The sequence below is a fragment of the Thunnus albacares genome, chromosome 16 (genome assembly GCF_914725855.1).
Source record: "Thunnus albacares chromosome 16, fThuAlb1.1, whole genome shotgun sequence".
NCBI classification, from domain to species: domain Eukaryota; kingdom Metazoa; phylum Chordata; class Actinopteri; order Scombriformes; family Scombridae; genus Thunnus; species Thunnus albacares.
The window spans coordinates 13,013,969-13,028,649 of NC_058121.1; the positions used below are offsets into that span (position 1 = coordinate 13,013,969).

The following is a 14,681-nucleotide window of genomic DNA, read 5'->3' on the forward strand; positions in this document are numbered from 1 at the left end:
CTTCTCCATCATTAATATTTTATTATTTTATTTGTTTTATTTATTTAAAAGGTCATGCAGAGAAATCCAGTGGGTTCCCAATTGTGGAAATGTTTTAAGTGTCCCTACTGTAGATGGTGTCCTCTTCTGCCCTACAGCTTTAGAGAAGTTCCTCAATTTATCCAGTGATCCATTTCAGCACACTTATCTGAAAGAGGTTCAATAAAGGTTATATAACCACTATGCTTCCTCACACACTATAATTGTGATATTGATCGACCAACAGGCACTGCTCATGCTATAGTCAGGCTGTGCTCTCACTGGCCCCAAGAAGCTGAAATGGAGAAATATTGAACAAAAGGAAGCTTTTTCAACTAATGTTCTTTTTCTTTGTAAAAAGAAATGAAGTGAAGTGGACTCCACGTGGGACTGTCCCATCGAGAGTATCATTGTATTATTATCATGCTGAAGATCCCTTACTATGTCCAGATTCATCCCACTTTCTATGTCTCCTGCACCAAGCCAGTTAACGGGTTCCCACACTCAAACTTTCATCTTTAAGCGTCACCAATGACTCTACATCATACATAGAATATTGTGGGATGTGTAGAGTTGTGGAAGAGCGTTTGATATTTGGTTGACTGGAAGGAGTTTTAGCCTGAAGATCCCATTTGGGTTCCTATGAATGATCCAGCATTCAAATAAAACTGGAACCGAGATGTGATGCTACTTCTGTTGAACTCCCCAGCTGTATTCCTCCTTTACCCATAGTCTCCAGCTTTGTGCTGTCCTTGGCCTATGTGTTCCCATCTGGACAACAGAAGGACTCATTGTGCAATGTTCAGTTGTTCATTATTCATTACTTGTTGTTTATTTAAACCTCTACTTTTCAACCAGTCATGTACAAGATTATTTTTGCCCTGCTTTTCTCTTCTTACTTTTCCTTGTTCTTGCTTGTGCCTCCAGTATTGTCTGGCATTTATACTATTCCTTCCTGTCACCTGGTGTTATCGTCTTTGCAGTCCAACCTTGCAACTCCATATCCCCTTAAATCTGATGAGTGAGGCCACACAGGTGTTGCAGGGACAAAGCACACCCTCACCAGTGTAGACACAGTTTCAACTTACATTAATGATACCACTGGCTTGGTGGTAAGTTCCACTGAGTACAATAGCTTGTGTTTGCTGGTGGGAAGCCAGTGAGGGAACATGTCCTTGTCTGCAATTCTGCTGCTTGGATGAAACAGTCTGAACTGTTGCATATTATCACTGGCAGAAGAAAGAAAGATGCTAGCAACTTTGTGTGTCATGGAGGTGGTATGTGGCTGTCTCCAGTGTCCCCAGACTTACAGTAGATTTAGCATTGACAGTGACTACAGTACAGGGAATGGGTTTTCCTGAGGTAAACTTTGTCTATTAGTCATACCCTAGATTAATTCATGGACTAGACCATTATCCCTGTGGGTGTTCCCAAAAGGTCCTTGATCCCTGACACTTTTAGCATTTGGCATTTGGTATCTTTCAACTTCTAATTAGTATAGCTTGACAGAAGTCCAATAGAAAAGCTTGAGTATTTTCAATTAAGTGAGCCTACTTTTTAATTATCCTGACCTTTTGTGGAAAACAATCCTGTCAATTTGTTATATTAAAAGTAGTAAATATACAAGTTGATATTTTGCAGATTGTTTTAAGAGTAAAACTGAGTGAATGAGTTGATGTATTGCAGGTTCCATCAAAAAATTAATGAGTTTACATTTGGCATTTGGAATAAATCTCCTCACATATCATTCACAACTTAATGTAAACCAGTGGGGGAACAGGGGTCACAGAACTGTAAGTCCCTGACACTAAATCTCAGTATGCTTCCTGAGAAGAGCTCTTGTATATGACATCCCAGAGTTAATGTCACCCATACATGTGTTCAGACTTATTGCCAAGGTCGTGACTGGTCAGCCATGACTTTGGTTCATTATTCTGTGTTTTTTAAAAAAAATATTTTAGAATAAGACATATTGTATGCTCCACTGGTGTAGAGGAATAGGTAAGAATTAGGTTTCAGTTGCCTTCAGTCAAAGAGCCCATGCTAAGGATTTCCACTCTATACAACATTACTGTGATACTTCAAGCTTATTTTGGCTACTGTCTCTCCATACAGACCTGGAAAGCCTTTGGCAAGCTTTTTTTTCTTTCATAGCAGCAGAGGAAGAAGAAACTTGGAATAATACCCTTAAAAATGTTGGCTTTCCTGTGCCAGAGACATGACAGAGGGGAAATGGTGATGAATATTGTGAAATGAACAAAACAATGATATTACATTGTGAAGCTGTGCAGTCAAAGAAGAGGTTGAAAATGTGGTGAGGTCAATCTGCAGTGGAAGATTCTACTAATCAAATTAAAGTGGACCCACAGCCTGATAAACCCACAGCAATGCACATTTTATTCATTCATGGTTATGTGCTCAGATCAGACACTTAAGATGACACTTCTTGGTTCTATCTGGTAATACCTGAAGATGCTGTTGTGTGTTTATTATACAGAGGAAACCTCTATTAATGTTAGATGCACTCAATTTCTATTAAAGCCCCTGTACAATGTCAGAAGCTTGCTTGTAGTTTTGGTTATCTTCTATTAGTAATAATTACTCGGTTTCTCCCACGAAGTTCTGCATTAGCGCTTAGGATTGTATTTTACAATTAGTTCATTGAAACGTGTCAAATCAAATGTGTGTGTGTGTTTTTTTTCAGGTGGATCTCATGAAAAACATCAGTAATATCCCTCAGCCATTCCTCTATACACGACATGTTCACTTCCTCAACTTTACCAGGTACAGTGAATACAGGAACACTTAGTCAGTCCACAATGACCAGGTCTGTACAGGTCATAACTTACATTTTAATTTGTCTTTGTTAGGTTTAGGATAGAGCAGCCCGTCTATATCAACATAATCCGGGACCCCATCAACCGATTCCTTTCCAACTACTTCTTCCGTCGCTTTGGGGACTGGAGAGGTGAGCAGAACCACCTCATCCGCACTCCAGGGATGAAAGATGATGAGAGATACCTGGTGAGATCTTGTTCCTGCCTTTAAAAGAAAAAAGAGTTTGCTTAAGCAGATTTATGCATGTATTTGTCTTGAAGTAAATCAATGTCTGATATTGTTTGTTCTCACTTAAGATATATATAATGAACAGATACAGTAAAAATTTTGAGACAAATATTTTTTGGATGCTGTGGCTTTGAGCGTTGCACTCCTGACTAATGGTGTTTTGACATTTTCAGCACTAACATGTCATAAATACATCCATGTAAATGTGAGCTGCACTTTCCATTAAGGGGAGCCTCATCTGTCTCTTTGCCAATTAGAGTCTAAAAGTGCAGTCCCATGCTGTGCAGACACAGAGCCTGTTAATTAATAAGCTGTAGTTTCGTGGCCAAAGCGTTGCACCTGCCCTGGAGATGGAAACGGGGTTGGATTAGGAGAAATTCATTATCATTCATTACATCCAGAAGCAGTGTGTCCCTCACCATTACACTGTCAGGTTTGTCATGAAGAGACATGACTCAGAGTTTCCACCACGAAAGCTTCTCCACAGAGGATATTGAGTTGCAGAACTGAACTGATTAGCAGATTCACCATGATGTCTCATCATATTCTGTTTTACAGCTTTTTGCTAAAAAAAAAAAAAAAAAATTATTTTAACTAGGTTATTGAAAAAAATGAAATATTGTAGCTTTGGAGGAGGCACCGTATTTGCTTAACATATTGCTTCGGTCCCAAGAAAGCCAGTGCCCAGTATATGAAACTTTATAACAGTTTTATTTGAAAAGTCAAACAAATACTGAATCATTTAGCCTCCTTCCCCTCTCTGCCTTTCATCTCCGTCCCAGTGCCCACGATCCCATTTACTCTCATATGGACATTAGCTAAATCAGTGTCATGGATGTTTATGGTTTGAAATACTAATGCGTTTGCAGTATTTGACAGTTATTTTATGACCGAGTCACTGGCTCGCCAATAACAGTGCTTTAAATCTTTATCTGTTTTGGTCTCGGGCCAGGTGGCTTCATAACTTTAAGCACAGTCGAGACATGAACTAAAATGTCTTATACTGATTTCTTATTCTGGTGTGACCATGATGTACTCTATAATTATGTGTACACTGAGCAGGGTTATTTACATCATACTGTAAGGAAACATATCTTTGCAGACGTCATACAGCGAAGCAGTGATGACACGTTTTATCACTCATTCCCACTGATTTAATTTTTCATCACAAGTGACTTCTGCATTCATTCATTCACTAAATAACAGATAATTGGCACACCTTGTGTCAACCATGTCTTCTTAAGAATGTGATCTCTGTTTGTTATTATCTTGAGACAAATATTAACTTCCTATAAGCAGCATAACATTTATTCAATGCAGGGACTTATTAAAACCACACTTTGCTCACTTTGAAGATATTCTACACGTGGTGTTGCTTGAGGGGGGATGGCAAATTGTAAGGCAGTCTGATGCTAACCCAATATTTAAATCTGACCATGATTCCAATTAGAGACCTGATTTAGTATAACCACATCAAAACTTGGTATGGTACATCTGCCTTGCAGAGTTGTTTACCCCTGTAGCACCATATGAAGATATCTCATATTTTACTTTAAAGTGAGGCTCCATTTGGACTTTAATTCACTTCACTTTAATTTTCAAGTTACCATTTTTTGATCTCTGTGTGAGTTTTACACAGTGGAGGAGCTACTTAAATACAGTTTGAGTGTTTAAATACAGTTTGAGTGTAAGGCTGCACAGTACAGTTAGCAATCTTTGTGCAGATAAAGTGCCAGCTAATGTGGAGTTGGAATTCCCCTTATATCTCAAACAACTACATTTGGGATTAGGAGGGAGTAGTCAAAAGCAGGAAGCATTGTGGCAATAAAAACAGGTCAAACAATGATTATATCAATATTTGTTCAATGTTAAATGGCAAATCAGAATCCAGTAACAGACACAGGTATGCTCCCAGTCATTTCTCTCACAGTGCTCCATACTGTCAGAGGCCCTGAGAGCTCATAAGGCCATATCTCCAGCCGTACTGAGAGGCTAACAGGAGGAGTGAATGTCATTCTGGCTTGAGTCTGACTGGGTGTAATTAAGTATTGCAGTGCTTTCCCTGGAGTTTTGGACCATGTGAGTTGAGTTATTAAAGTATGCAGACCACGGGGGCCCCTTGCTAGAGTTAAAGGAGAGGAGGAGGCCGTGTTGCTGTAGACTGGCTTACCTGTGTGTGTGTGTGTGTGTGTGTGTGTGTGTGTGTGTGTGTGTGTGTGTGTGTGTGTGTGTGTGTGAGTGTGTGTGTGTGCATGTTTACCATACTTATGAGGACCAGGGACTAAAATCTAAGTTTGTCAGTGCTCACTTTTTAGTTAAGGGTTAGTTTTGGTAGTTAAAAATAAAACATACACCTTGTGTCAATAAAGTGTGTTGTACTGTTGGTCTTGCCCTCTTCCCCCTGACTTTCTCAACATAACTCCCCAAAATCTGGGACTCATATGGGTTAGCTGTCTTACTAACTTATGGAAATATTTAGAACAGCTTTTTTGTTGGATAACTGCTTAGAAACATGCAATATGTATAGAAATAGTATCTCTCGGATAGAGCCATTTCAGAAAAGCATCAGTATTTAGCCTTGGTATGCATTCTCTTTTTACTGCTGTACATTTCTGTGTCTACAACAACAATCTAGCTTACTTGCAATCTGTATGCAATGTGTATAGAAATAGTGTCTCTGGGATAGAACCATTTCAGAAAAGCATTGTTGTCAGTACTTAGGTAGCCTTGCTGTGCTTCTTACTGCTGTACATTTCTGTTTCCACAGCAACAATGTAGCTTACCTAATCAGAAGTTTTGCAGTTATGTACTTAATCATATCCAAGAACAGTGGATGTAAGCATATGCCACATTAGCATCTGTATAATGTATATAGCTGCTGCAAACTGTACCGATCTACCACTTAACATCACTGAAAAACAAGACCAGGTCAAAACCTAGTATATGGCTGGACTGTGTATGAAACGCCAGAGGGCTTTTAATTTGAAATGACGGATAAAGGAAGTGGCGACACGTGGCAACCAAGCCCCCAGGAAGTGTACGGGGCTTTGACTGAAACCAAGTACGCCAAGTTCGGACTTGCGTGCTTGCTAGATCGGACTTGGCAAGTTCGACTCAGGAATATAAACTTCCGAAGATGGGAGGAAGCAATACAATCATTCTGCAGTTGCTGACAGCAGCAGCTCAGCTTCAACACAACTGCCTGACTGTACGGTGACAAAATAATCTCAACTCAAAGTTCTACTAACACTTTTTTTCTCACAAAAAAATAATCTCATTAACAGAGAGATGCAGTAAATTATGTTATTCAGTCTGTAATGTAGTTATAATAAAAATCCAAACTGTTATGTAGCTTAATAAAATAAAACAAATTTAATATAAACTGATCGGTTCATGTTAATACATTTATATTCATTGAAATGTGGTGACATCTGTACCTATAGAGCCCCAGAGGCAACGCTATTGTTCTGTCAATTAAAAACATGAAGCTTCACTTTACATTCAGACAAACTAACGTGGCAGCTACAATTGTTAGATTTCATCTGTGAGACCAACATTTAACTTCCAAAAGGAATTATATCATATCATCTCCTTTGGTAGGTAATCATGAAACTATCCACTCGCCATACAGGAGTCAGGCTGCTAGCCGAAAATATCAGAGGAAATTTCCAAATAGGCATTATTTGGATAAACTGATCAACTATTGGGGATTTAAATGGTTACTTTCTAGTCTGAAAAAATGTTAAAACTTAATAAAGTGACATATTATATATATATATTATATTATAACAGTCCTACAGCAAATATTACAACAGCTTTTAACCTGGTTCAAAATCTGCCATCACTGCCGGAAATGCATTTTGGGATACTTAGCTTCAGCCAACCAATGGTGTTACTTTATCACTCAGTCAGTCAGGGACAGACATTCACGTTTCAAGGGCTGGCCCAGCTGTTGCAGTCCAGCCAACAAATTACTGGCAAAAGGATGAATTTAGCAATTCACATAAAGGGCCACAGTCTGATGTGTAATAACTGTAGTGTCAGTATTCAGGAGTTTGAAGAAATGTGTATTATATATTTAAGGTAGAATTAAGATTAAGTTTGGGTTTAAGGATTCATCTTAAAAGCCAAGCCATTTCCTTTAGCTTTTGTGAGCTCATGTGCTGGAAGCAGCTGTCTACATTTTCAGTTTTGGAGTGGGACTCCACCAGACAGATCAGTGATGTGGAAATATTGTTAATGTCTCCTTCTACTTAAGAATTATAGTGTGATCTCAAGGCCCAGGCTTGACCCAATGTAAGCCAATTTGTAACCCCTAAAGATGGAAAATTCCATAACACTCAGTAGGCCAAAATAATAATCATAATAACAACAATACAGCATTGATTCTCATCACTGATTTGTCCTTCAAATTTATTATTTGATTCAATGTTGAAATATTGTTAAAATGAAGCATTAATGTCCAACGTGTTGCAGAGAGAGTTTCGGGGCTTGGAGACGAATGTCCTCACAAGTATAGCATTTCAAACACGTGTGTATCAGCGTGAGTACCTTACTATGTCAACACTCGGAGTTCAGACTAGTCTTGGATATATCCCCTGCCTGGTGTACATTAGCCCTGCCTGCCCTGCCCTGGGTGTATATGAGAGGTGTCAATGAAAGAACACTGTCAGTTTGCTAGCCGGGGCCGAGGGAACCTGATGCACGTGTTACTGAGACATTCCTGTGGTCAGCTTGGATTTTCCACCAGTCCCCACACCCCTTTTTACACTCACATACACTGCACTATACAAAAGCATGCACTGGACACTTGAGCGCATAGTGTACAGTACACAGACCTCAGCACATTCAAACACACGAGATTGAGCGCATAATGAACACATACTGTCAGTTAGGACTCTAATTATGAGCTTTTATTTGAAATAACATGGGTTTTAAAAAACCAACTCAGATTTAGTTGACAGCCTGATGGCCATGTGAGTATGCATGCCTGTAAAATGTCCATGAAGTAATTCTGTGTCTCTACTGAACCCAAATAGCACAGATTCGTTCACACAGCTCAAAATACTGGTCTAATCAGGTGAGCTTCCCACGGCAATGGAAAATGGTCCGCTGTCAGTTAATCTCATATTTACAATGACACATACACACTCTCCAACAAGTGCGCACATAACGAGAGAGGCTCCTCTGGCGTCAATCATGCCCTAGCATGCCTTGACTTTAGTAACAGTAAGGTGGTGTATCTGTCACGGGAGTGATTGCCTGAGGTGCAACCGACTCATGCAGTTCACTGGTTCACAAAAAAGGATCCTCAGGTCGATTTTAGATACATTTCTGTTTGCGACCTTCCTCACATTTTCTATATTATCTGGATACACTTCAAAGAGCTTAAAACAAATAAGAATTCAGTTTAAATGTGATTTGACCCAGGTGTACCACTCCTATGCTCTGTGATAACAACAGAGTCAAACTGTCCCATGGGAAAGGTTTACATCATCACTTACTCCTGATTTAATTCATGCATACATTCCATTCAGCGAAACGGGAGGCCGTTTGACAGATTAAGGCCTGTTTTGCTACAGTTTCTGTGACTGCTCAGTTGGCTTAATCCACAGTGAGAATAGGAACAATGAGCCTGAGTGTGCACACAGGAGCTCTCTTCGAAATACTAATGGGTTTTCTAAAGAGAGTGCGTATTGTCTGTCCGCTGTGTGTGTTTGTGTGTGTGTGTGTGTGTACGTGTTTGATTGTGCACAGTTGTATATAAATGAGTTGTGGCTGGATTCCCAGAGGTCCCCTAAATGTTGAGGTATGAGGGCCCTGTATCAAGTGTCAGAGCAAAGTGGAGGAGGGACTTCCTGGCAATAAGCCATGTGTGTCGGGGTAATGGCGTCACACGTGGCACTTCCTGTCCGCCTTTTACTCTGTTTCTTTGTCTCTGGCTCTCACTTGTCTTTTATCACTTGTTTCTGTTTCTAAATTGTCTCATGATGATTTTTCTTGAGAGCTCTGGTGCTGCTCTGCATTAGGCTAATTGTAGAGAAAGGCTGTTCGGAGTCCGAAGTTAGTTCATGTATCAACTGTAATGTGTCTTTTGAAATCTCTGCATGTGATTTATAGTTTTTCCCACAGAATATGGTGCCAAAGTAGAGTAGGAAACACTTATCGTAGATAGGAAACTGCTTCCCCTCCTGTGGAGGGAAAGGAGATATTCTCATAATTAATAACACTCGGTGTACCGACACTGTCTTTACTGACATAAAAAAAGAATAGCAGACAAAAAAATAAAACATAAGAAGAACAACCAATTTTTGTCGAAATTATCAATCAAAGAAAAGCAGGGCAAACTTATTTCAAGTCTGGACACGACACCCACACTAACAATACCACAATGCTAAACTCCTTTCTAAAGGTTCCTCTAGGATTTTGTTGTGGTTTCTTTGAAGAGCTTTCCAGTGGTTTGCTTCACTGATCACCAATAAGTCCTGTTGCTGGTGCATAGTGCAGCTCAGAGTCGTCAGTCATACAGTTCAAATGAACCCTACAGCCGCTTGGTGAGTCAGAGACACAATTGTACCACAGTGTTCAGCTGCAGGGAAAAAGTGCATAATTTATGTCAGGCCAGCTTATGTATATAGACCTCTGTGCAGGCCTTCACACTCTGTCTGTCATGGCCACCTTGTTAGAAGCTAGAGAGAAATCTCTGGTGTCAAGATATGTAAATATCAAATCAGTTTTATGATGTAGTTCAGTCTGTCTACTTTCTTCATATGTGTTCTATTTACCTTACATCATCATTCTGCTTCTGCTTCATAGTGTAATTTTATTGTCATTTTAGTCTTTTTTCTGTAAATATAACATCAATTTCATGTCTTTCCATCTTCTGTTGCTCCTGCTCCTTCTGAGGTTTCAGTTGAAGTTGTTTTTTGTGGGTGGTGGGGAGAGGGAGGGTTAGAGAGATGGAGGGTGTTGTAGGCTGTACAGATTTGTGATTTTGCGCACTATAAATAGAGGTTACTTGACTATTCCTTTTTTTCTGTAAACTGTCTCATAAAGCAGAAATGGCCTGAAAATAACTGTGAGCTTTATCGTTCTATCATAAACATGCAGCCAAAAAACACAACCAAACAAACCGATCTAACTGTAACTGTAACCGTGACTGTGTACGTATCTCAAGCACACATACATACTCATTTACAATACACATGGTTTTGTGCCTTCATACATGTTTAAAACCGTGTCAGTGTGCTGTGTGTTTTTTTTTAAAGCTCATTCACCTGGTTCTCAGTGTTCACCTGCAGGTCCCTCATCCTCAGCAGCAGCCTGCGTCCTCTGGGAGGGTTTGGGTATCTGGCCCTGTCTGACTCAGCTTGATGGACCATGTTGACCTCAGTCTTGACTTTGACGAATTGCTCTATTTAAACCAGCCGTTATCAACTTATCAGGGCATAAATCTTAAGGGGAAGCTGTGACGTAATCATTACACTTTCGATTTGCATCCATTTTTAGGCCCCGTTCTCTCCTATACAATAAGCCTGTCAACACCTTTTACCTCATGTCTGTAGCTTGGTGCTAATACATGTGTGTGTTTGAGCACAAGCATGTGGCATATAGTGCGCCTGCGTGTGTGTGTGTGTGTTAGTGTGTGTGTGTGTGTGTGTGAGTCATGCTTCGTGCAGTGTTTTGTTGCTCAGGACTTGTTGCCATCCATTAGGCTTACGTCACCTGACATGGATTTGACTGCTGGTTCCACAGCACTCAGCGGCTGGCCAGCTTCACTCCTGCGTGTGTTTTTAATCTTTTCCTTTGTTTTTTCTCCTTTCATAATTTAAAAGCTCCCACATTCAAACAAGGAGTGTTTTTAAATTCACAACTCTGACTAACTTCTTCATCATGAAATTCTTAAGTTTATTACCCATGATCACTGCATGATAACAAGATTGAACATTCTGTCCGAGTCCTGCGGCTAGTTGATGGTAATTTAACTTTACATTGCAAGATGGTGAACTTGATACACAACCATATTTTTGTCTCATTTGCAATCTCAGCTTCTAAGAGCAGTTTAGGTGAGCTTATCTTTGAGCACAGGATGTTGTCTGGCTCAGCACTTAACTTTCTCAGATGATGACTATCAGAAAGCTCACAGGGAGCAGTGCTAGCAAAGAGCTCCCTCTAGTGAGAGAAATACACCATTACAAATTCTGTTTGATTTCATGAATTGTGTGTTACTCTGCTTTCAGGACATAAACGTGTGCATTCTAGAGAATTATCCTGAGTGCTCCAACCCCAGAGTTTTCTACATCATTCCCTACTTTTGTGGACAACATCCTCAATGCAGGTATCTGCAGACTCACAAGTAGCATGACAAAGCATTTTGAGATATTTTATGTCTGGTCTTGTAAGGCTGATTATTACTTTCTGTCTTGTTTATCTATTTGTTTTCCGCTACTACTCTCATTTTCTTTTGTGTGCAACAGGGAGCCAGGAGTGTGGGCTCTGGAAAGGGCCAAACAGAATGTGCTGGAGAACTACCTCCTTGTGGGTATCTTGGAGGAGCTGGAGGATGTGCTGCTCCTGTTGGAGAGGCTCTTACCTCATTATTTTACTGGAGTACTCAACATCTACAAGAGCCCTGGTAGGCAAATGTTCCAAATATACTTTTATCATGTTGAAATTGAACATTTATTCCTCTCAAAAATCTGGATTTTTCTTTAAAATGGTTTATTTTGTTTGATTCTTTGATTTGGATTCCTGTCAAGCTGCAGGCAATCAACTTCATCATCATTGTTTTGTACCATCTTTTTCTGCAGACTACAGGAAGATGGGGAACATGACTGGCACAGTGCGTAAACACACTCCCACTCTGGAGGCCCTGCAAGTGCTCTACCACCGCATGCGCTACGAGTATGAATTCTACAACTTCATTCGCGACCAGTTCCACCTCATGAAGAAAAAAATTGGCCTCAAATCTGTCTCCCAACCCCCTGCCTACTCACCTGCTTTCCTACGGGAGCTGGCCCTCCGAACCCCGGAGCCTCTGGATGAAGATGAGGAGCTGGATACAGATCTGGAGGATGCCAACAGCTGGCTGGTCCATCCTTAAGAACTGTCTGATTAACAGTGGACATAGCCAAAAGCTGATTGTCTAGAATTGGCTGGAGATAGCTGAAGGCAGCCTGAGGGCAACGGGGAAACGTGCCCTGTCTCTCAGCATTCCCAAGAAAAGTGAGGTGTGTTCAGGGGTGTGCGGATCCTGACGCTCGTCTTTTTACGGGCTCTGTTTTCCATCTGCAGTAGACTCCTATCACGACAGGCTCAGCACTGAGGACTGTGGGGTTGAGTAATTGGAAGGACAAAATGCTTTATTTAAAATTTGACTAAGGACAATGGGAAATAATATTAAGCTCAGTTTATTTGAAGTTTAGTTTTCATTTGAGCTTGTGTTGGGGTTCGTTTTTTATTAAGGAACCTATCATCGCTGTAATCTCCAGGTGAGATTAGCACAAGATGTGGAGAGCTAAATCTGGGGTATTTACTATAGGAGAGGACTTCTGAGATGTTGCATCAAGAGAGAGGTTCATACATTATGAGATTGTTAATGTCTTAAAAGCTGGAAAGCCCAATAGGAAATGGTATCCATGAATAAAAAGAGTGCCAAAAGCCTTTATGTATATTAGTTGTAAGTGCCAAACCTTGTTAAGAGTTCCAGTAACTGTGTGACAGGAACCTCAGTGCACAGCTGGTGGAATTGTGACATAGTCAAGTCAGTTGTTACAGTATTGGTTTATAACATTTTGTTTAATTTGTAAAATATCATTAGGTATAAATGAGGGTTAAACAGTAAGCACTCAATTATGAATTCAAAGAATTCCAACAATGTGTGCATGAATGATTGAGTTTGACCAAACCAGCAGTGTATTTTAGCATAGAGTTATTATTTGGGACAGGTCATTGTTTGTCGAGAATTTAGGCTGGCTTGTGCATCAAACACTAAAAAAGTAATTACGGAGCATACTGTAATTTGTTGAATCCAAAGTTTGAAAGATTGAACTTGCCAAATACCAGTGTTTCTACTGCGTTGCATTACAAAACTGTATGAAGATACTGCACTTTTTCTGAGATCCTGCAGCAAAAAATGAGGGATTTGTTCACCAAACTGGATGCTAATTGCCTTTTATCTCAAATAAGATGATGTTACTGTTTAAAGGGTTTGTTTTCACTCTCAGAATATTACCATGAAAGTGTGTTTCTAGTGTTTCCAATCCCAGCTAAAACTAATTTCTAATTTCTCCAGCAGCTGTTCAGAGTGCATGTTTTTCCATCACTCTTGTAAAAAAACAAAAAAAAAAAACACCCAGAAAAGAGTAACCATAAGCTAATATATGACTGTCATCTATGTATTTCACTCTACCATCCTAATCTCCATTGTCTGTACCTTTACATTGTCCTGGTTTGTGTTCAGTGTTTCCTTTTTGCCAGTTTTTAATTTATTATTTTGTATTCATTTGCATTCCAGATAAAAAAAGTTCTCAGGAAGGAAAGAAAATGTTTTAATATCTTGATCATTTGTATCTTTGGTTTCTGGCGGCTATGAGACGATTCTTGGCATTTCAAGGGTGTCCGGAATGAGTTTATATCAACATCTGAAAACTGGTTAACAACAACTAATGCAGTCCATCATTTTACGGTCTTTAAAATAAATGTGCTCAAACTATTGCAGCTACTGTGTCTGCTTCACTGGAAGATGGTTTGTTGGTTCATAATAGGCTGTTTGTTTTGAGAATGCCAGCCTGCCTCATCTTCAACACTCCTAAAGTCCTCCATGCTTCTCCACATATCAGATTTATAACCAGCTACTTACAAAGCTACCTACACGTCCAGCCCGTCATTTATTTTTCTAGATGCATAGCTTTCTCTTCCCTGCAGCAGCTTACCCATCACTCCACTCAAACTCCACTCATCTTCCTTCTAGCTCCCCAGCTGTGACAACCCCAGTCAGGAGAACATCTATGCATCCCCTTTAAAATTATTTATAAGAAACACATCGTACTCCCCTCTCAGTCTTCCTTCTCTTCGTGCATTTGGTCCTGACATTCAAAAATGTATACATACTATATGACTATAAGATGCAGTTTTTGATGAATGCTACACAAAGGAGTGTTTGTTACATCTGTCATCTTGTTAGATTGTTGCCTCGATCCAAGAATTCCTTGCTATTGATTTCTTGTAATTTTAGCAACCCAGGTAGCCTTTTCACCAGTTGTCACTTACTATGAGTTAAAGCAACAAGATGCAAGAAAAGGTGAAATATATGACAACCAAACATCGAAGTAGTCTCACGACACAGAGGTGTTCAGACCTAAAGAAGGAAAAACTGCCTTCTAACTACAAAAAACAAACTATCATCAAGCAGCTCACTTTGATTCGGAGCAACTGTATGATAATAATAGCTTTAACACAGGCAACACAACCTCTACACAAGCTTTAGAAATTACGGAAAGGGTTTGTCATTTCATTCTTTGAAATAAACATCAGTCACTAGCTGTTGGATCGCGTTTCAAACTCTCAGCTATATTCACTTCCAAATATGACCAGCA

At 39.8% G+C, this 14,681-nt stretch overlaps 1 protein-coding gene across 1 annotated transcript in view; it reads left to right on the forward strand.

Annotated features, from left to right (window-relative positions):
- The window catches only part of usta (uronyl 2-sulfotransferase a), a 57,600-nt gene extending 43,802 nt beyond the window's left edge, over nucleotides 1–13,798 (forward strand). The window contains exons 4-8 of the mRNA XM_044329933.1: nucleotides 2,723–2,802; nucleotides 2,889–3,042; nucleotides 11,325–11,422; nucleotides 11,562–11,719; nucleotides 11,895–13,798. Of these exons, the coding sequence (XP_044185868.1) occupies nucleotides 2,723–2,802; nucleotides 2,889–3,042; nucleotides 11,325–11,422; nucleotides 11,562–11,719; nucleotides 11,895–12,187 (783 nt within the window). The 3' untranslated portion in view covers nucleotides 12,188–13,798. The remainder of the gene's footprint in view (nucleotides 1–2,722; nucleotides 2,803–2,888; nucleotides 3,043–11,324; nucleotides 11,423–11,561; nucleotides 11,720–11,894) is intronic.
- The last annotated feature ends 883 nt before the right edge of the window (nucleotides 13,799–14,681 follow it).